A 24,116-nucleotide genomic window follows, 5' to 3' on the forward strand; every position below is an offset into this window, starting at 1 on the left:
TACACTGATTTTATTACATTGGAACTTACAGTATTTGACAGAGAAATCTTCAGCTGGTAGTTTAGCTCTGATGAGTAACACTACAGTTATTACCTTACTTTCTTTATAAGGCTCATAGGATTTTATAGTATCAAAGTAAATCAAAATATTAGTTTTAAATGTTTTAGAAAATTTTGTATTTTAGTAGTTTTAATAGATTTTGATGTTCTCATTGGCTGTGAAAGTACTACTTGAATCTTGAAATAATGGGGAAAGCTTGGTGTTTTAAATGCTTTTGAGGTTTTTCATAACCATCCAAAAATGATTATGAAATTTCAATTCTGAGTCAATTTCAGTTTACTAAAAATTCTAGGACACCAACAGTCAAATAATCTCTTTATTTTTTGCATTATGAATTGTTACATAAAAATTTTTATAACTAGTAAAATTTAAAGATTTGGTATATATGCTAGATGCTATTCTTCATTATTTAAAAATACTAATCTAGCCGAGACCGGTTTGGCTCTGTGGATAGAGCGTCGGCCTACGGACCGAAAGGTCCCGGGTTCGATTCCGGTCAAGGGCATGTACCTGGGTTGCAGGCACATCCCCAGTGGGAAATGTGCAGGAGGCAGCTGATCGATGTTTCTCTCTCATCGATGTTTCTGACTATCTATCTATCTCCATTCTTCTCTGTAAAAAAATCAATAAAATATATTAAAAAATAAAAAAAAAAATAAAAATACTAATCTAGACTGCTACTCATTCAGAAAATGTCCTATTATAAACTGTTGTTATGTTTACTATTTACATAGATTTTCTATAACATATTTTTTACTTAAAAATCTTAAATCTTTCTCATGTATTAGGATAGTAAAGAAAACCCGTTTTTACTAAAATATATTAGTTTTTAATCATATTTTTCACATAAAACATTTGGGAAATTCAACTAAAAAGAAAGAGAAGTCACTGCACATACCAAAAATTGGCTTGCTTTATTACAAAGTACACAAACAAATCAAGCTCTCTGGCCTACATGTGGCACAAACAAGAGACTAAATAAGAAAAAGAGAGTAATTAGGGGGAAAGAAGAAGGAGAGGTATAATTTTTTCACACATTGATCACATTGATATAGATTCCACTGCTGGTAAAGATCTGTGTTCTGGATATTCTAAAATGTGCTCTAAGTTGAAATACTAATTTATGATCTAGTGATATGTTCTGCAACCAAAATTATTACTCCTTTTGAAGTGTGTTAGTTTGAATTTATTTACACTATGACTTCTCCTAATTCCCCTTTTCTCATTGGTTATGTTAAAAAAACGGACTTTATTCTGGAAATTGGTTTGTTTTGTTTTATTCCTGGTCTGCACACTTGTTATACCATGCATGTGTACCATTACTCATGTTCATGAAAGATTAGGTTCTGTTAATAGGAACTGATATTCACTAGTAAAATGTTTCTTAAAAATAAAAAAACAAAACCTGAGTTAGTTTATATTTAAAGAAACAATCCTGAGTTAAAGTACTTGACAAGAAAAACTAGAGACATTAAGAAAAACAAAGTTTTGTCAGCAGGATAGATTCTACTTTTATTCTTATTTATAGAATAAACATTTCTTATACCTCCTATTGCAGCATACCTGTCATTAAAAATATTTTAAAATTCAAAGACAAGTCATTGAGAGTTTTTCCAATTTTCTTCCTTCAAAAACATTCATTTCATACTACATACCATGCATAGGTGAGATACAGTGTAGTCAAAGATGAATATGACAAATTCCCTACCTTAAAGCTCAGGTCTGATTAAGGTAGAGCTCAGAAAGCAAGTGAACAAACAGTTGCATGGTAATTGCAGTAGTACAAAGTATGTGTAGTACTATTTACAGAAAAGGGAAGGGTAAAAAATTCACAAAGGAAATATTTAAGTAACTTTTGAGTCTACTAGATAAATAAGAACACTGCATGCAGTATAAACCACATATTCAAAGTCATGAAACAAAGATAGTTGCTTATTGGTTTTAATTAGTGTAGGCCTCAGGTGAGGGTAGCACACTGGCTTTTATAGCTTCTCCTAATTTTTATATTTTCAACCCTTAATTTGAAATTAAAGGAAATGCCACCAGTTGGTAATTCACACATACAGTCTATTCTTCTTGGAGTGTAGTATAACTTATCTCGTAAATAAAGACCTGCTTTTTGAATAAGATATGAAAACAAGTATGTCACACCTTTTTAATCTAAAAGAAATGAATGAAGATTGTTAAAGTATCAGATCAAATTAACTACACTATGGGAGAATATTATGATTCCAGTCTATATTCTTACTGCTATTTCAAATGTTAATTTAATTCATATTAAAAGATGGGTTCTTGATTTACTAACAGTGATGGAGGAGGAGGGTAGTATTTGGTATGGAAAAAAGCCAAAATTAAAAAATGTATATAACTTGATACCATCTTCACCTCTAGTTTTCATCAGTCTTACTACAAAAGCACATTTAGTGGTTTATGTTTTATTTACATTTCACTTTTTGTTTTTTGTTTGTTTGTTTTTATTAAGGGTAGGTAAAAAGACTTGTAAGGCCCATAGGGGAAAATGAATATCTACAAAAGCACTTATACACCATAAATGGGAAAATGGGCTGCTGGAATAAGGAAGATTTAATTATTAATGAAAAGCACTACTTTGAATGAATTTTTGAAGTCCTAATCAAGTCATGGACACCAGAATCAATCAGTCAGTCTTCCTTCCTTCCTTCCTTCCTTCCTTCCTTCCTCCCTCCCTCCCTCCCTCCCTCCCTCCCTCCCTTCCTTCCTTCCTTCCTTCCTTCCTTCCTTCCTTCCTATTTTTCTTTTAAATTTTAAGAGCACTGGTACATCGCTAGTTCAAGAATGAGATAGCCCAACAAGAATATAAGTTAACATTTTTACAAAGTCCTACATTACTAATTAGACTTCCTTCCCATTTGTTAAAAGCTTTTTTTTTTTTTTAAGTATGTAAGCTCCTCTAGGGCAGGACTTGATAATAAATACAAATTGAGGAAATTATAGATGTTTCATGACTTATAAATTAGATATATTACATAGTCCCTCATTTTCTGTTATTTATACAACTTAAACTTATACAGATCGTTCCATTTTTTTAAATAGCCAAGGTAAAATTTGAAATATGGCATCATGTAAGTTTATAGTAATGCTTTTCTTACTATTGAAAATATATTTTAAAAATTAGCATTTCTTTTCAATGTCGATTTTGTAAAATCAAATTACCATATTTCCTTTTTCTTTCTTTTTTCTATTTTGCTAGGATTAAATTGGTTTTACCTGTGTGTTCCACATGCTAGGAATACAAGAGTTAATATGGGGACTTAAGGATTTTGCGAACTGTTTTGCTTAGTTCTGAATATTTAGTTCCTTTTATAGTAAAGAGGAATATTTCTAGAATGTGAATTTTATTCTAAATTGAGGGCTTTTATAACTTTACTTTTAAGTAATTGATGTTGATAGCTTTTTATGTTTTCTGTGAACTATGCAGAAAGGTGGATCTTTTATACATTGGGATTTTGATTATAGGCCATGACCTTATCCCACGCCTTTCCTTGTATCCCAAACCATATACTAAGGCTTTGGTGCAAAAGTTTCAACCTTAAAAATTTCTTTTTCTTGCTCAGAAGCAAATAATCACATCTAATAACAGGGTTGGAACCACTAAATTTTTGTATAACTTTCAGGAAATTGTGTTGTTTCTTGAATTATTTATATAACTATAAAGTAACATATATACTCAAATGTTGGGTGGTTAATTAAAGCTTTCAAGAATTTTTCATATCTTTGAATATCCTTTTTTCTTCTTTAAATATGTTTAGATATAAAGTATTTTCTGTATTGACAAAAATTGAAAAACAATTTATATATCTGACAAGATTCAAAACATAGTATATAATGTGTTTAAAACAAATTAATCACATTAGAGTTTTGCCTTATTTACAATTACTAAAACTACAGTGATATATCAAAAATGAGGTCTTGCCTCTTACATTTTTTTTCTTTTTCATGTTTTAAGCAGTCTGGACCAAAAGGAAAGGTAAGCTTAATATCGATGAAATTAGAGCATGGATATAATATTAAATACCAAATGATTTGTATGCTTTGAAAAGTATCCATTGATTAGAATCATCGTTAAAACTTGGTAATTATTTTAATAAAAGGAAATGTATTAATAGAAAAACATGATATTTGGCCATGTTGGTAATGTTTCACCATAATTCTTAGTATAACATTTTTTCATGAATGGTTATATACTTATGCTGATGTGTGACTTCTTTACTTTTAAAACTAGTATGTTCCAGTGCCTTAGTAGTAAAGTTGATTTTAGTTCTATTACTAAAATCTTCCTTATTATATTTTACACTTTCTAGTAGTGTGAGGGGGGAAAAGGAATTAGAATACCTGAAGCTTGGCGTTAAAATTCTTAACATCAAATGTATTGCTATTCTGACCCAAAAATTTGTAACAGAATTTTATGATCATTGTTTGTTCCCTATGTAACAATACTGACAAACGCATTGTTCTTTTGTAGAAATGTTGAATAATGTAAATAACACGGGAACAAATTTTTAAGAACACATTTCTTTTAATAGTGAAATGGCTGTGATTCTTCTAAGGCAGATGTCCATAAGAATAGCTTCTTTGCTCAGTGTATGGATGTAGAATATTTAATGCATGTACATATTTTTTTCTTGCTTTTCTGAGAGTTCAAAAGCATTTTCTGAACCCTCTACCCAAAAAACAGGTTAACAGCCCTTATATTAAACAAATACTTTCATGATATTGGTGAATGTCAAAAGAAGAGAGAGTCTATGATTTTAACTATATGATTTTAACTCTATAACTTTGTTTAAATGTATAGAGAGGGCAAAGAAGATAACGTGCAGTATTTTATAAAACATATATTCCATCTTCATGAACACGAAGTTTCTGAAATATAAATTTAAAGATCTTGTCAGTAAAAGTTTTGGGCATATTTTATAATTCTGAAATATATCACAAATATATTACTTGCTTTAGATGAATGGGTTGTGTAAATATTTTACTATTTATCTTCTGGCAAAGAAAAATTATTTTCCCATTGTGTCTTTTTGTTTTTGAGTTAATCATTATTCTTGTCAGATATAAATGAGTCATTTTATATTTTTAACTCATAAGTGACTATATGTTTTGGAAAGCTATTAAGATTTTTTAATAAAATTGCTAAAGAATGCACATTAAGTAACTCTTAATACAATTATATTGAAACAGTCTCTTATTTTATAAAAATATATTCTTTCTTGTATGCTATATCATAAGATAGATAAAATATAGTTACTGTTACACTATCAGAATAATATAACAATTTTAGGTTATTTTTTGTTACTGACAGTATTACAGATCCCCCTCCATTCAGCCCCGGTTTTCCTGGCACTGTTGTCTAAGTCCATGGGATATGCATATATGCATATAAATTCTTTGATTAATCTCTTCCTGCTCCCCCCACCCCCACCCCCTTCTCCTATGAGATTAGATTATTCTCTTATTCACAATAGCCTTGGAGGTTTTATATTAATTTTTCCTCCCACTGTTTTGGCTTCTTAGACATATTTCTGTAGAGGAAAGTTAGCATATATTTCCATAGCTGTGTGCCAGGCACTCTTCTGGGAGCAGACAAAAATTCCTACTAGCCTCTTAAGCTTATATCCTTCTCTTTTAAAAATATTTTTATTGATTTCAGAGAGAGAAAGGGAGAGGGAAGGATGGAAACATCAATGATGAGAGAGAATTATTGATCTGCCTCCTGCATGCCCCCTACTGGGGATCAAGCCCATAACCCAGGAATGTGCCCTAACTGGAATTGAACAGTGACCTCCTGGTTCATAGGTCGATGCTCAGCCACTGAGCAACACTGACCAGGCTTACAGCTCACATTCTTGTTGGAATAATACTGAATAGGAGTCAGATGTAGAATTAAGTAACCTGCATTATCAATAGGTATATAACTTACTCTAAAATGGGTTTGGTAACATATACCCAATTTTAAAGGAGATTGTGAAAAACATATCAGATAATTATTTAAAACTTATACACTGTAAAATTTGAAATTGCTGTAATAGTAATAGCTACTGAAATTCTTTCAGTCTTTTATATTAAGATTAATGCCAGGGACTAGATATGCAGCAGCAACTGTTTTTAAAATACTTGTAGGGAAAACACCTGAGTGATTTAATTCAGTCGCTTAGTTACTGTTAAGTTGAATTTTGCCCATTAATCCTTTGGGGCCTTATCTAAAATTATTTTGCATTTAGCTTTGTCAGAGATAAACAGAAGAACTTTTGCATCAGTAGATTTTTCTTTGTAAATTTTTTCACATAAGCCTTTCCCCCACTTGTGAACACTGAGCCACATTTTTTTCTGATCTTTGAGGAGCAATGTCCCTTAAAACATAAGGAACTATAAATCTCTGAACTAAATTTTTTATTTATTAAAGAGAATGGTTTATTGAATAAACAAAAAGTTAAGTAGTTGTAGAAGATAATGTTTTCCCCAGTTTTTTCATTTGTACTGTATACTGGGCACAATGAGGTGTGTTTTACGTGTAAAACCAAGCTGGAATAAATAATAAATAAATAACAAGATTAAGAGCTTACAAACCAAAAATTTGCTGACAGCTTCTTTGCTGTGGGTGACTTTGACAACTTGGGTGACTCAAATTTCTTTCTGATTCATAGACAAATGGGTTGTGAATACTGTGGCTGTGGCAGTACCAGGAATTTAGAATATTTAATCTATTAGAACTCTCTTGGTTTTGTTTTTTCCCCCTCCGTAGATAAAAAGAATCGTTAACCCAATATTAAATTGAAACATATGGTGATTTTCAAATTTAAACATGGTAGTGAATTTTAAAATAACAATAAGGTCTAAAGTTGCAAACTACAGTAAGAATATATATGAAATACTAGAAATGCTTACTTAAGGGGTGTGTTTGAAAAAGCAAGCATTATAATTAGAGATTATATAATTTTTAAAACAATTATTAGAATCATGATGCATTTCTTTCTAATCATTTTCCCTAATAACCTTTTAATATACATAACACATAATAATAAAATATAACTGTGTATTCTGAATTTTCACCTAACAATATGCCCTACCATTTTTCCCCTACCATTAAGTTGGCTTCTAAAAATGATTTTAATGATTTCATAATAGTTTGTCCTGTAGATAAATAATCTTGTTTACCCTTTAGCCCATTTCTGGTTATTTTTTACTGTTATTTATGACACAGTGATGAACAGCTTTGTATATAAATCTCTAAATGCATCTAGTAAGATACAGCTCTGGGAAAGGATCCTTGGGGCTAGATTACAAATGTTTTTAATGCTCTTGATAAGTACTGCTGAAATGTTTCGCAGAAAGGCGATACCAATATGTAATAGCATTATAAATTGCAGTCTCAAGGTATTTAAGAATAAAATTATATTCAGATGATACTGTCTTTCTTGTAATTATGAGTCACCTTGCAAATTACCACTTGTTCCGATCGATGGCACATGCACTTTCTGAGCAGCACTTCAAAACATTCAAATAAGTGGAAAATTGGGTCTCTGGTTTGCCTCAAAACAAGAAAAGTTCTATTGCAGTGGTTCTCAGCCTTCCTAATGCCGCGACTCTTTAATACAGTTCCTCATGTTGTGGTGACCCCCAACCATAAAATTATTTTCGTTGCTACTTCAAACATTGTTAAGCAAATAGAAATATGAAAATTAACAACTAATAAAATGAAAGGAAACCTTGAAGTCTATTAGCTGTTATAATAATTATGACCAAATTGAATAAATGTAATAAAAAGACAAACTGATGGGGTTAAATCCAGGTATTTTATGTTGTTATAAGAATGGGACATAAAATAATAATTTGTAAGTAAAGGGGCTTTAAAGTCACAATTATGCAAACAAGAAGAGAGCAGGAGTAGAATTTTAATAACAATGAAATGGTATTAGGGTAAAGAAGCACATTTTATAATGGACACAGTCTTTAAGAGTATAACAACTAAATGTCATATAACATTTGAAATAAAATATGCAGGAAGTTTTCGGTTAGAGTACAACTTTGAGAAATTTTAATACATGTTTTTGAAAATTAGACTATAATGTATATGAATACATTGATTTATTTCATAGAAATTTATATCTTTTGAAATCAGAGCAATGAAAAGGTTGATAAAAAGGAGTTATCATTAACACCAAGCTTAAAAAAAAAGCACCAGATCATGGTTTCTAATACCACTCTAATAAAAGGAATGTGGAGAAATGGCTGATTGTAGTGATGGGTTAAGGAAAACACAGAATGATTGGAGCTTCTTAAGAGTCAGAAACCAAGCAAGTATTCAGAAAAACCCAAAAGGGTGCTTGTTTCAACAGCATTTATACTAAAATTAGAACAATACAAAGATTTCAATGGCCCCAGTACATGGATGACATGCAGATAGTTAAGCATTCCATATTTCTGTAAATTTTATGTTATTTATATTTTATCAGAATAAAAAAACAGCACAAAGGAATGAGTTTACATCAAAACAACACAGGAGCCAACTGGAAAACTCCCAAAGGCAGAAACTGAAACAATTGGATTATAAGCTAAAGTATAAAAAATATTTATGAGTGGTATAAATAATTGAATACATTTATTATTGAACTATCCTAGGATTTTACAAACTGCAATAAAACGAATTGGAGAAGTGGACGGCTGTTTATTACTAAATTCCAAGAAATAAGTGTAGATAACCCTCCCCCTCTTCAGAAGGTGGACCTTAACTATCCTAATTCCTTTGATGGGCTAGAGCAGCCGTGGGCAAACTACAGCCCTGCCGTTTGAAATGAATAAAACTAAAAAAAAAAAAAAGACCATACCCTTTTATGTAATGATGTTTACTTTGAATTTATATTAGTTCACACAAACACTCCATCCATGCTTTTGTTCCAGCCCTCCTGTTCAGTTTAAGAACCCATTGTGGCCCTCGAGTCAAAAAGTTTGCCCACCCCTGGGCTAGAGACTGACTGACTTGCTTCCAAATAGAGCATGGAAAGGGAAACATAGTAACTTAAGAGTGGAGAAACCTGGCAAACAGTCCACTTTTGCCAAATGATCAAGGTTAGCATCAACAGTGATAAAAAATCACATTGATATCAGATACCGCCTGATAGGTGATGAGAAGGGCACTTCACGTCTGTGATACTGTTGCCCAAACTCACAGCCTCAGTCTAATCACAAGAAAAACAATCAGGAAGACCCAGGTTGAGGTGCATTCTACAAAATAATTGATCACTTCCTTTCCAGTGTCAGGGTGATGAGAAACAATACAAGACTGGGAAACAAAGAGGAGACTAAGGACACAGACTAAATGCAGTGTATCCTGGTTTGGATTCTGGAATGAAAAAGATATTAGTGAAATAGCTGATGAAACGGAATAAAATCTGGAGTTAATACTAGTGTGCTTGTATTGGTTTCTTTTTTTGACATGTATGATGGTAATGACGGCATTAACATTAGGAGAAACACAGTAATGGATATAAGAGAATTGTGAATTGTCTTTTAAACTTTTCTGCAAATCTGAAGTTATTCTAAAATTGTTTATTTTTTAAAACTTGTATTGCTGAGGCCTGTCTAACCTTTAATGAACAGGCATTCTGATAATGTAAACAATTTTGCAAACAAAAGCTCCTTAATTCATTTTATGTCACTTGTAAAATGCTGCATCCATGAGGTAAGGTTTTCTCTAAAATTTCTACACAAAACACAAATCCTCAGAACCTCCCCAAATCTCCTACCTTATATGGCATGACAGGGAAGCTTCTCTGCTTCTGCTTGGCTTGAGGTAAAAAAGAAATATCCACTGAGAAATTCAGTCCTAGACTTGAGTTTCAGATCAGTTTGGAGTTTGAAATTTTAGTATCTGTAGAGTGCTGGAACCCTTAAACAAAGAAATTAACATAAAATTTGATCTTTTTTTTCACCTAGCAAATCGTTTTAAAGAACACAGATAGTTTGTGGCTAGAAAGTTTGATTCTTTTTTCAAGTTAATGCTTTTATCCTGAAATTTGTACATTTAAATCTAAGGCATGCTTTTATTTCTGTAATTTATTCATTATAATTTTTAAAACAACTTAATTTTCCCTGTTCATATAGGGAAACATAGCAAATATTGGATATAGAGTGGCCGTAATGTCTGAAATGCCCCGCTACTGAGGATCGAGCCCAAAACTTGGGCACATTCCCTGACTGGGAATAGAACTGGTGACCTCTTGGTTCATGGGTTGATGCTCAACCACTGAGCCACATAGGCCAGGCATAATAGTTTATTAACATTAAATTACAATACATAATAAAGTATGGATATTAAATAAGATATTCAGTGTGTTCCTCATTAGCTATGCAGAGCTCAGGGCACTTGATCAAATTGCAAAGAGCACAGTATATTAATGCAGCATTTTCATCAATCAGCTATGATTTCATCAATCCATACACATTTATTATTGTGTCAGTCACTACTGAATAAACCTGTGCTTACAACATTTCCCAGAATATCTATATTTTCAGATTTTTTGGCTGCTCAAACTTAACTTGTTGAGAATCCTTAGCATTTAAGAATATCTGTTGCCCTGACCTTTTTTTTTTGCTCAGTGGTTAGAATGTTGGCCCACAGACTGAAGGGTCTTGGGTTTAGATTCCTGGTCCAGTGGCACATACCCTGGTTGCAGGTTTCCCAGCCCCAGTAGGGAGGCTGCAGGAGGTAACCAATCAGTGTGTCTCACATCAATGTTTCTCTCCCCTCCTCCTTCCCTTCCATTCAGTGGAAAAAATATCCTCGGGTGAGAATTAGGAAAAAAAAAAGAAGAATATCTGTTCACGCTTTTAAAAAATATATATTATACAGAGTGTCCACAGTTTTAAATAATATATATACTAATAGTGTTTGGAATATCATCATACTTTGCTTTTAAAATCATTGTTTCTGTTGCAATTTAAAATTGGTATTTTTGCCCAGCCAGTGTGGCTAAGTGGTTGAGCATCCCAAGAGGTTGCTGGTTTGATTCCTGGTCAAGGCACATGTGCAGATTACAGGCTCGATCTCCTGTAGACGATGTGCAAGAAGGCAGCCAATCAAGGATTCTTATTGATGTTCTATCTCCTCCATTCCTCTCTAAAATTATATATATATATAATTTTTTTTTAAGCTGGCAGGGTGGAAATTGCCACTTGTACCAAATGCTGCTCAATAATGAAGCCACCATTACTCATTAATATTAATGCAATTTAGCAGTATTCAGATTCTGGCATTGCTATTTAATAGTTGTGTGACCGTGGATGGGCAACTTAATTAACCTCAATGTGCTTCCGTTTCCTCACTTATAAAGTGCTAATAATGTTATATGTTTTATAAGATAATTTTGAGGATTAAAACATTTAATAGATGGAAAGCACTTAGAACAGTACCTGGCACATGATAATCACTATTTGCTAACTGCTGTTACAAATATACTACTACCATTACTCTTATTATTTTCTTCCATATGTCATTTTCATATTTTGTTTTTAATATAGGTAGTTTGACTTTTACCATACAGTATTAAATCTTTACAGGAAACTTTCTTTAGGGTTTTGTCTAATTTGGTATTGTTCACTAGTGTGAATGGATTTACAAATAATAGAATAACCTCTTATTTTTAATATCCTGATTAAATAAAATAGAAATAATTTTAGAAGCTTTTCTTTATGATATCAAAGTAGCTATTATAGCTCTTTAGTCAATTGCATTTTGCAAATCTTTAACGCTTTATTTATCCCATAATTAGCTATAGATTTTTTGCTTTGTATTTTAGGACCCTTATTTACTAAAGATTATTTTCAGATTCCTGAAAATCAGTTGTATTTATTTTTATGTATTTGTATATATTTATATACAAATGTAATATATTTTTAGTATATTTTAAAAAGTATTATATTCCCATAATGTACTTATATTACAAAACTAAAATACTTGTATGATTGCTAGTTTTGTATATAACACTTTTTGTACTTATTTTGGGATTCTGCTCAGCCAGTATCTTATTTGCCATGTATTCTTTTATTTATAATTAAAACAAGTGACAATGAAGTATTATGAGTTTTTTTGTAATGTGTTATTTTTTTTATTTTGAATCCTTACCTGAGGATATTTTTTCATTGATTTTTAGAGAGAGGGAAAGAGACAAATATTGATGTGAGAGAAACACATTGATTGGTTGCCTCCTGTATGCGCCTGACTAGAGCCTGGACCAGGGAGGAGCCTGCAGTCAAGGTGCATGGCCTTGACTGGAATTGAACCCAAGACCCTTCGGTCTGCAAGCTGACACTATCCACTGAGTCAAACCAGCTAGGGCATGTAATGTGGTTTTTATTAACTGACTAGAAGCCTGGTGCACGAATCGAAGCCTGGAGTCCCTCAGTCCAGTCTGCACCCTCTCCAATCTGGGACCCCTTGGGGGATGTCTGACTGCCTGTTTGGGCCTAACCCGGCAGTCAGACATCCCTCTCACAATCCGGGACCGCTGGCTCTTAACTGCTCACCTGCCTGTCTGCCTGATCATCCCTAACTGCCTCTGTGTGCCAGCCCGATCACCCCTTACCACCTCTGCTTGCTGGCCTGATCATCCCTAACTGCCCTCCCCTTGCTGGCCTTGTCACCTCAAATGCCCCCCAGCTGGACTGGGTCACCCCCAACTTTCCTCCCCCTACCAGTCTGGTCACCCTCAACTGCCCCCCTCTGTTGGCCTGGTCACGCCTAACTGCCCACCCTCCCCACTGGCCTGGTCACCCCACACAGCCTGCTGTTCAGTCGTTTGGTCTCCCTCACTAACCCCCCTGCCGGCCTTGTCACCCCACGCAGCCTGCCAGCCTGCTGTTCGGTCGTTACTGTTACTGTGACAGCGTCCCGGACAATTTGCATATTCCACTATTATTAGTATAGATTATGAAGGAAATGCCAAAAGAAAAATTCTAATTTATGCATTTGGGGAACTACTTTGAAAGAACAGTAATTTGAATGCCTGCTATGGGGTTTGATAAATTAAAAAGTCACTGACTTTAGGGATCTTATATTATTATTAGTATATTTCTGTGATACAGTTTTGTTATTTATAGTATCAGTTTTATATAGCAAAGTAGCTATGCTTTTAAAGTATAAGTATTTCCTCAATTTTTTCATTTTGAAAAATATGTTTTTTATTAGAATCAAACTATGTATATTCCCTTTTATAGGAAAGAATATCCACCTCATGTCCAAAAATTTGAAAATAATCCTGTAAGGTTAAATTGGCCCCAAGGTGTTGGTAAGTGTGCAGTTTTACCTGTTAATCTGTAAAATGTTTTGAGTAGTTGTCTGAAAGGTAGAAGTAAAGATATGACCTTGGCTATAAAATATTCCCAGTTATAATATAAATATGTAAAAAAATATTATTTATAACTGACTTGAGAATTTACTTAATTTTGAATGAAATCACCAAGAATTGGTTGCGCATTCAGGTGATTACAATTTGAAATCTTTATTATTTTTGTTAAATTCAAGGCTCAAATTCTTTTGGGTTGTAGCATCAAAATTGTATTTTTTTTTTTTAACTATATAAAACCATAGTATGCAAATTGACCGAAAGGCATAAAAACTGGCAGAAGGACTGGTTGCTATGATGCGTATTGACCACCAGGGGGAAGACACTCAACACAGGAGCTGTCCCCCAGGCCCCAGTGGGGGGGGGGGGGGGGGGCTGGTGAGCAGGCAGTGCCAGGCCAGCCAAGGCTAGTGTGAGTGGGGGCCTCGATCACCTTGCCGGTCGCCCTACAGATTGGCCTTGATTGCTGGCCAGGCCTAGGGACTCTACCCATGCACAAATTCTGTGCACCAGGCCTATAGTTTTGTAATATTTTATCATGTAACTAGAGGCCTAGTGCATGAAGTTTATGCACGGGAGGAGGTGGGGGGTGTCCCTCAGCCTGGCCTGCGCTCTCTCACAGTCCAGGACCCCTTGTTTCTTAACTGTCCACCTGCTCCCTGCTCCTTACCACTCGGCTCGCTGCTTCTTAGCACTGCCACGTGAACCCTGGGTGAGCTGCACTCCTGCATTGAGCGTCTGCTTTCTGGTGGTCAGTACACATCATAGCGACTGGTCATTCCACCATAATGGTCACTTAGGCTTTTATTATATAGATACGCCTGCGGGATCTGGCCAAAATCGGCTCTCCAACATTCTCCGAGTTGTCCTGGATTGCGAGAGGGTGCAGGCCAGGCCAAGGGTCCCCACCAGTTAATGGTCGGGGCTGGGGAGAGATGCAGGAGGTTGGCCAGCCGTGGAGGGGCCGCGGGAGGGCTCCAGGGCATGTCTGGCCCATCTCTCTCAGTCCCAATCAGCTGGACCGCGGCAGCAAGCTAACCTATCTGTCAGAGCATCTGTCCCCTTGTGGTCAGTGCACATCATAGCAAGCAGTTGAGTGGCCTTAGCATATCATTAGCATGTTATTCTTTGATTGAACGGCTGACCAGTCGACCAGACACTTACTATATTAGGCTTTTATTATATAGGATTGTTTGACTTAAAGTTCTGATTATTCTTTATTATGTTGAAACATTATTTTAACTAAAACAATTTTTTCAAAACAAGGATCATGAGGAATTTATAAAATTTCATTTTAGTACTTTTGTTTTTGTCTCCTTCCTTCAGATCATATAATGAAGAAGACAGAAGAATCTGAATCATACTTGGAGTCAGAAATCAAAAGGAAAGTATCACAGAAACGTCACAGTACATATCAATCTACTACTCCTGTGTCTCCTGCCTCAAAAAAATCTTTATCTGATTTAGAGGTGGGTAGAGAAATTATTTTTTGTTGTTAATGAGATGGTGTTCTCATTAATACCTTTTTTAGTATTTATTGAATTTTAGGTGAACTTTTCTCATACTACTAGAAGAGACACATAAAAGTTACATCAGTGCCATCCTGCAACATACTCCAAATAACTGCTCTCAACTAGAATTTTTAAAAAATTGATTTGAGAAAGAGTAAAAAAGGGAGAGAGAGATTTGTTCTACTTATTTATGATTTCATTGATTGCTTCTTGGATATGCACTGACCAGAGATCAAACCCACAGCCTTGGTGTATTGGACAATGTTCTAACCAGCTGAGTTATACCCAACATGAGCTTCAAACAAAATTTTTTTAAAATGTATTTTTATTGATTTCTAAGAAGGGAAAGGGAGAGAGACATGGAAATATCAATGATGAGAGAGAATAATTGGTGGGCTGCCTCCAGCATGCCCCCTAATGGGAACTGAGCCCACAACCTGGTATTGTGCCCTGACCAGGAATGGAACCTTCTGGCTCATAGGTAGATGCTTAATCACTGAACCATACCGGCCAGGCAGGAGTAATGTTTTTAGAGTGGTTAGATTCCCTTCTCATATATGGATCTGGTAGCATCCAAGTATAATATATCTTGATAATGACCATCTCATTCTATCATTTCATTGTCACAACAAATATTTGTTTACTTAATTTCCTTTGATATGAGGCTCAAAGTATTAAAATATTTTTCTTTTATACTGAGTATTTCTCTTACAAAAAAAGATCAAATGGATAGTTGCCAGAGTGTAGGGATAAGGAGGGATGGGTGAAAAAAGTAAAGGGGAATGTAGTTGATAATACTGTGATAAGTTTGCATGGTGACAGATTACTACTAGAATTAGTGTGATGATCACATTGTAAGTGTCTCAGTGTCAAATCACTATATTGTACACCTGAAACTAATACAATATTGAATATCAGTTATATTTAAATTTAAAATAATCCTATATAATAAAAGCCTAATATGCAAATTGTCCCCTTTGGTGATCGTTCGATCAGGAGTGCAGAACATGACAAGTGTTGGCAACATGGCGCTGGCAGTGGGCGCTCAGTTGCTGGGCACCCGCCAGGAGCTCGCCCCGCACCCATGCAGCCTCTTCTGGGTGAGCTGGGCTAAAGCCACTGGGACTGCAAGGGCCAGTTGGGCTCCTGGTGGGTTCACGCAGGAGCCGGTCTGTGAGGCCGGCGGGGAGAGAGCACGCTGCCTGCTTGGCTTCCGGATGACCACACTGCACCCCGGTCTGCAGCATCCAGCCATGCTCACTGCATCTCTGTGTGGAGACTCTGGAGCTGTGACGCATACAGGTGTGGGCCCAGGAGCCCAGGTGTTGCCCAGGGCCCAGAGGTCAGCAGAGACCTGCCCTTCTAAGACAGATGCTTGCGCTTTGATCTCCGGCCAGGTCTAGGGACTGCACCTTCATGCACCGGGCCTTTAGTACAGTATAAATACATATAATATACAAAAAATAATTATTAATCTAAATTATATGTTGTTACAAAATTTGATAAGTAATTATTTGGCGTAAAGTTATTGGAAGTGCATCTTTTAATTAGAGCCATTGACTTTTTCTCAATTACTTCATGTCTCCATGGATAAATATATGTTATATACTGAGACTTGATTCAACATCTGTTCCTGTTTCCTTCTTACAGACATAAATGCTGAGGTAATAAGTACGTAAATAAGTTTCACAAAAATAAGTACCTGACTATGGAAAGAATTATAGTAATATCACTCAATACCTTGAACTTCTAATTTATATGCCCCAAATCACATGATACTCTGTCAGAAAACATTTTTAATGATATCACAATTGTAACATAGATTAAGCCTTCGTTAAAATATTTTTGTAGCACTGACCTAGAAATCAATTGTCTTGCAAATTTTTGTTAAGCAGTATTTATAACTTATTTTTTTTCAACATTTAAAGTTGTCCTTCGGTTTGATTTAATAGTTTTTATACCCCAGGAAATACACCATTTGTGATATTTTAAATGGAAGATAGGTTTAGCATTTTTTTTTAATGTTTTTATTGATTTCCTGCATACCCTCTACTAAGGATTAAACCCGCAACCCAGGCATGTGCCCTGAATTGAACCGTGACCTCCTGGTTCATGGGTCGATGCTTAACCACTGAGCCACACCGGGCTCTAGTCCGCTGTCAGCATTCTTATTTTGAGAAGACCAGTTGTGGTAGGAGATTCCTTGACATAGCATAATCATGTTGAATTTTTGGAAAGGTTATATGTAGAAACTGTGAAACTAGATATTGATCCCCTTAACACATTAAGCAACAAGCCTGTTTTATCTTTCTTTCCATGATATACAATTTCACAGATATGCTGGCAGCACCAGTGACTGACCGGTCCAGACTGAAAGTATAGTGTCAGTCACCGTTGACAGACATGGAACTTAATGTGTTAAGATTATTTATGCCTTGTATGCTGGAGTGAAGGGCTCAAAAATTCCTTCAGCATTCTGCTGCTAAATTCTAACTAATATGACATATTCAGATTTTTGTGGTAGCCATGGTGATGATCATGGGAAGTGCGAGTTAATTTTGAAATATTGTATATATTTGTTCCATGATGTTGAAATAAAATCCCAGTCTTTTATTTTTTTGGAACCTAAGTTTTCTGAACAGTATGAATATTGTCCAACATGTGTCAAGAAAAAGAAATTCAGACCAAATGTCAAAGTTTGTGATATTCTTTTTCCTAAGGATTTGCCCAGAAGTTGCAGACAAGCTATAACTTTGAATGAATCAACTGGTCCATTACTGAGAACATCAAATCATCAGAATTCTGGAGGACAGAAGTCACAAAACACAGCATTAACACCCAACAAGTTTTATGGCAACAGTGTGGGAAAGGTTCCAATTGATATTATTGTAAACTGTGATAGACAGAATTATTTACAGACTAATGGGAAAGTCGTTTTACCTAGGGCAAAAGGAGCCAAGACCACAAATCTAAAAGAAAGGAAAATAAGCCTGTCAGGCCTAAATGATCCAAGTAAGTGTTTTACTCCCTTTGGTATTGCTTATATCAGTCCAACATTGTAAAGTGAACATGAGTATATTTGAGAAGTATAGTTTTGTGTCAGTTATGTAATATTTTTTGGGTAGACGATTAAAATTGTACTCATAGTTAGCAAATAATAACTCTTCTGAACCTATACATCATAAACTAGAGTCCCGGTGCACGGATTTGTACACCGTGGGGTCCGTTGGCCTGGCCTGCGGGTATCAGTGGGCCTCCACGCCACCGCAGCCTGGCCTTACGTGTCACCTTTGTCGGGCTCTAGTCTGCTGTCAGCATCAATCCCGCACAGTATGAAGTAGTGCACGAAGCAACAGGCAGCCATGGAGGACCCCGGGCTGGTCACCATGCTGTTCCCGCTCATCCTGGCCCCGCTATGCATGCCGCCGCCGCTTGGATATATAGGGGGAGTGTCCACGGGAGAGGCTTATGCCACTGCAGCTGTGCTCACCAGCCATATACCCAGCGTCTGGCACCCATTGGTCAGCTGAGCGGCACGCCCGCTGAGGGAGCGCACTTACCACCAGGGTGCAGCTCCTGCATTGAGCATTTGCCCCTTGGTGGTCAGTGCGTGCGTGTCATAGCTACTGGCCAGTCGCCTGGTCACTTAAGCTTTTATGTATATACTAGAGGCCCGTTGAACGAAGATTCGTGCAATAGGCCTTCCTTCCTCTGGCTGCCGGCACTGGTTTTCCTCTGGCACCCAGGACCCAGGCCTTTGGTCGGGCCACAGCAGAGAAGCTAAGCAGCAAGCTCATTTGTGCCTGGCTTCTCTGCTGCGACTGCAGCGAGGCTTGGCTTCTCTACTCTGGCCTCAACAGCAAAGCTTGGCTTCTCTGCTCCGGCTGCAGTGGAGAAGCCAAGTCTCTTCAGTCTTCAGTCTTCAGTCATCTTTAGTCTTCAGTCGTCTTCGGTCTTTGCTCCGTGCCTGCATATACAAATTAACCGCCATCTTTGTTGGGTTAATTTGCATACTCATCCTGATTGGTGGATGTAGTGGAGTGACACCAATTTGCATGTTTCTCTTTTATTAGTGTAGACTAGAGACCCTGTACACAAAATTTGTGCACTTTACCTGGGGTCCCTCAGCCCGGCCTGTACTCTCTCACAGCCCAGGAGCCCTCGGGGAATGTCAAACTGTTGTGGAGGTGGCAGGAGAGGCTCCCGCTACTGCTGCTGCACTCACCAGCTATTATCCCGGCTTCTGGCTGAGTAGCACTCCCCCTGTGGGAGCACACTGACCACCAGGGGGCAGCTCCTGAGTTGAGCGGGATCAGGTTGAAAACAGCTCTCCAACATCCCCCAAGGGGTCTCAGATTGTGAGAGGGCGCATGCTAGGCCAAGGGACCCCACCAGTGCACAATCGGGGTGGGGAGGGACACGGAAGCTTGGCCAGCTGAGGAGGGATCGCGGGAGGGCTCCAGGGTGTGTCCGGCCCATCTCGCTCAGTCCCCATTGGCCGGACTCCAACAGCAAGCTAACCTACTGGTCGTAGGGTTTGCCTCCTGGTGGTCAGTACACATCATAGCAAGCGGTTGAGCCACTTAGCATATCATTAACATATTACACTTTGATTGGTTGAACAGATGACCAGACACTTAGCATATTAGGCTTTTATTATATAGGATACACACACACACACACACACACACACACACATATGTAATAAAACCTCAGAACTTGGCTACATTGCCTTGTTAATCTATACGTATAAAAGCCTAAGCGACCTAATGACCAGTCCACTGGACACTATGACATGCACTGGCCACCAGGGGCAGATGCTCCCACAGCCATCCAGCCCCAATTGGCCCCACCAACCTCTCATGGCCCCTCCCCTGGCCAGCCAGTCCTGATGGCCCTGAGCCCCAGTCGGGGCAGTAGACAATCCCAATGGGCCCCAATAGCCTTCCAGGCCGTGGGACCCCACCCATGCACGAATTTGTGCACTGGGCCTCTACTACTAAATAAAATGACATATAAAGTACCTAGGATAGCCAAATAAAATATTGGACAGATAGAAAGGACTCAGTGAAAATTAGTTTCTTTACCACTTTTGTTTCTCCCCTAAATCTTTTTTTCTTACTTCAGACACATGTGCATATGTGTGTGTGTGTATATGGAATATAGTCCTGTTATATAATAAATACCAAAAGATTGGAAACATTCAGACTGGTTGATAAAACTACAGCATACCTAGTTGTAAAAGGGGAGAAATGACTTAGTATTTTACAAGGGATTTCAAAGTGATTAACCAAATGAATAAAGCAAAGTGTATCAATATATAGTATGCTACCCTTTATTTAGGAAGGATGGGAGAATGAATCTAGGTGTTTTGTTTGTTTTTAATGAAAAGGTATATCAGAAATTGAATTTAAAAGTGGTTGGAAGGGGAGGAAGCAGTATGGGAATTAGGAGTAGATGCTAGGTGTCTACATATGTACTTGTTTTATAGATTTGACTTTGGAGCCATGTAAACATTTCACATGATTATAAAAGAAAATTAAATTGCCAATATTTAAAATCAAAACCAAAATGAAATAAATGAATGTCCTTATATATCTATTGGTTGCTTGAACACACAGAAGAATTATTTCAGATGAATTTAAATTAAAATAATATTGTGGTTGTGCATCCTAATGGGTCAAACAAAACTACAAGGAAATCCTAAACGCAGTCACAAATATTGTTACTAATATTGGTATGGGGATTTTTAAACACTTGATAAAGCAAATAAGCCATTGTATGATTGTCTCCAGAAAACAAGATTTTCAGTGTTAGAGAAAAAGGAATATAAAAGTAAAATCAAAGAAATCAATATCTTGTAACTTTAAATTTGAATCAGAGATAAAGTGAACTTAACTGCATATTTTTTCTTAAATAAGGAAATAAGTATTTCCTAGCTTTACCCACAGAGAATGCCTAGAAATAGTAAGTAACTCTCATGTAGAAACAAACAACACTAGTTTCCATATTTGCATTTTTGAATATAATTTCCCACCAGAGCTCCTCAGAGAAATTGCCTACTCAAGATCTGGGACACGAATGTATTAATAAACCTAGATCATCTAGTGATATATGGAAGCTGTCAGAATTTACTATAGACACGTCAAAGGACACGAGCTAAAATGAAAGAGCTCCCATTGACTAATGATGGGAATACTAAAAAACTTAATCTGTGCCAGTACATTAGCTTATCTCTCAAGAATATATTTTTAAAAAGATACTGTATGATGGCTGTGCAGCCTATATTCTGTTATGATATTATGATAATGTTGATATTTGATTATTTTATGATACATTTTAGTGTTATGCCAGTGTAATATTAAGTACTTTTAATATCATTTGTATCTTTTCTAATGTTAATATGTTTAATAATGGTAAGATATAAAGAAAACTCTCACTTATTAGGCAGTTACTATGTATTACAGAGCCAAACTTTAAATAGGAAATGACATTCTGAGGAAGTTTTCAAGATGAGGAGAACTGGGAAATTAATAAGGCTAAGTTGATGTGTGAAAAAATACAAAATATTTTGTCTGCATCAACCATGTAAGCTGATAACATAAGGAAATACATTCATGTGGTTCTTAGGTTTATTAAGCAGTTTACTTTTTAGAGTTTAACCACAACCATGAATTAATTTCATAAAATATAAATTTGTTCCCTTGTGCCAAAAAAAGAAAAACTAAGTACTTTCTATGTAAGTATGTGAAAAACAAAGTGTTATATTTTAAGAGCGTTTAATATTAATAATAAAAGATATCACTTATCACATGCTTATAGTCCCTGCTTTGTGGTAAAGATTTATACGCTAATTTGTTTAATTTAGTTTTCACTATTAAATGAAGCAACCTAGGCTTAAGGAGATGGAGTAAATAATATATAGAAGTTTATGCATTTTTCAACAGATGATCTTTGTATGCTTTTTCTGTGACTGGCACTTCTTTAGACTTTTGGAGTATAGTTGTTGTAAATAAGCAAGTGCTCATGTACTTACTTTAGATTGCGTGGTCGAGCAAAAAGTGATTTTTAAGCTAATACTTGATGCCAAAAGTGCATCAAATACTGACAGGAACAAGCTTGTGGGTATTAGAGGAACAGAATAAATGGCTAGTTGGTCTGGAGAATAAAGGAAGAAAAGTGGAATAGTATAAGAAAGTCGGAGAAGTAGTCAAGGGCCAGATTATGTACATTTATAAACCATATTAAGGAGTTAGGATTTGACACAAGTGCAGTGTGGGTGACTTTGAGGAATTATGATATAGGGATGGTTTTGATAAGTTATATATATATATATATATATATCATAACAATTCAGCACGAAGAAATAATGTTATTACAGCAGCAAGTAAGTATAAACAAGTATATTTGTATAATTTGGGAACGGAAATTATATATATATATATATATATATATATATATATATATATATATATATATATATATATGCCTAAGCAACCAAACTATAATATGACCAGTCAACTGGTCGCTATGTGTGCTCCCACATTGGGACCGCCGCTCAGCTGACCAGCAGGCACCAGACGTAGGACTCACGGCTGGTCACCACAGCCCAGAGAGCGCTGCAGAGTGGCAGCAAGCCTACCGAGCAGGAGCAGCAAGGCCAGAATGAGCAGGAGCGGTAGGCAGCTTAGAAGTGCTGGTTTAGGCCCAATCTCTGCATACCCCACTAGTGCATGAATCCATGCACTAAACCTCTAATTTAATAATAAGTACAAGGTATGAGAGTAAATTACCTTCATAATGTCTTTTCTTGCCCATGCTCATTTATTCATAAAGATTAATTGAGGATTAGGCACTGGTCCAAGTTCTTCCAAGGACCAATTAGTGATTTCCTGTATGAGATAAAATGATGTGGTCACATAAAGTTTCACACATATTTAAAATTCATGCTATTTGTGAACAATTTGTATGCAGATTATCTTTAGTTTTTGGGAACTTTGAAATGGACCTACTGATTAAACATTTAAACATAGGTGTATGTTTCTTTGTGGGTGATGATGATGGACTATAGAATTAATTTCATACTTCTATCTTATTTAAAAAAAGATGTCAATTACTATGCTTTATTTTTAAGTGTTTTATAAATTTAACTTTTCACCAGATAGAGTGGATTATATCTTCATTTGTTTTTATTAATCTCAGATCTGGAGGAGATCCAAAGCAGATTTGGTATATTCCCCATTTTGGTAACATATTTATATTTTTAACTGCCAGAAATGAAATACATGAAGTATTTAACATTTTTTATAGTCATTTTGTCCAGTGATGATGATGATGACAATGACAGGACTAACAGAAGAGAGAGCATATCTCCTCAACCTGCTGACTCAGCATGTTCTTCCCCAGCACCATCCACTGGAAAAGTAGAAGCAGCACTAAGTGAAAATACCGGTAGAGTAGAGCATGAACTAAGAAGCATTCCAGCAGATTCAGAATTAAATACAGTTCCATTGCCAAGAAAAGCAAGAATGAAAGATCAGGTACTTTTTACATTTATTGATATTTATATCCAGATTATGTCTCACCTTTGGGATGGATGTATTTGTTCGGAGGGTAATTTGGCAGTGTTAATAGGAGAAAAAGATGAATTATTCATTAAGTGGGGCTTAAAAGGCCACTTGGAAGATTATTTGGAAGAACAACCCTTTAAATCACAGGTTGAAGTGTAAACAATTCAGCAAGAAGAAATAATGTTTCAGCAGCAAGTAAGTATAAACAAGTATCCTATCTAATAAAAGAGAAACATGGTAATTAGCGTATGATCGCAACCCTTCCCATTGGCTAATCAGGGCGATATGCAAATTAACTGCCAGCCAAGATGGCGGCCCGCAGCCAGGCAGCTTAAAACTAACATGAGGCTTGCTTGCTTCAGTGACGGAGGAAACCAACGTTCCCCGCCTGCCTTGCCGGCCTCTGAGCCTGCAGTTTGAAACATTGTAATAAATATAGAAGCTAAACAAAACCCCAGAAACCTGCTTTCAGCGAGCTGGGATCTCAGAGCTGGAGTTATACATTGTTTCGATTATAGAACCCAAACAAACCAGATACCTGCTTTCAGCAGCAGAGGCCTCAGAACTGAAGCCAGAGCCAAACCTGGCCCAGAATA

The 24,116-nt window shown here is 36.1% G+C and overlaps 1 protein-coding gene across 4 annotated transcripts in view; it reads left to right on the forward strand.

Moving 5' to 3' along the window:
* The window catches only part of SENP6 (SUMO specific peptidase 6), a 115,515-nt gene that overhangs the window by 49,466 nt on the left and 41,933 nt on the right, over positions 1-24,116 (forward strand). For 2 of the 4 annotated variants that reach the window (XM_081094855.1, XM_081094857.1), the window contains exons 6-10: positions 4,046-4,066; positions 13,312-13,382; positions 14,766-14,908; positions 17,671-17,962; positions 23,261-23,490. In XM_081094855.1, the coding sequence (XP_080950981.1) occupies positions 4,046-4,066; positions 13,312-13,382; positions 14,766-14,908; positions 17,671-17,962; positions 23,261-23,490 (757 nt within the window). The remainder of the gene's footprint in view (positions 1-4,045; positions 4,067-13,311; positions 13,383-14,765; positions 14,909-17,670; positions 17,963-23,260; positions 23,491-24,116) is intronic. The other 2 variants (XM_081094856.1, XM_081094858.1) reach the window with 1 other exon arrangement.

Source organism: Myotis nattereri (genome assembly GCF_964212035.1).
Source record: "Myotis nattereri genome assembly, chromosome: 6".
NCBI classification, from domain to species: Eukaryota; Metazoa; Chordata; class Mammalia; order Chiroptera; family Vespertilionidae; genus Myotis; species Myotis nattereri.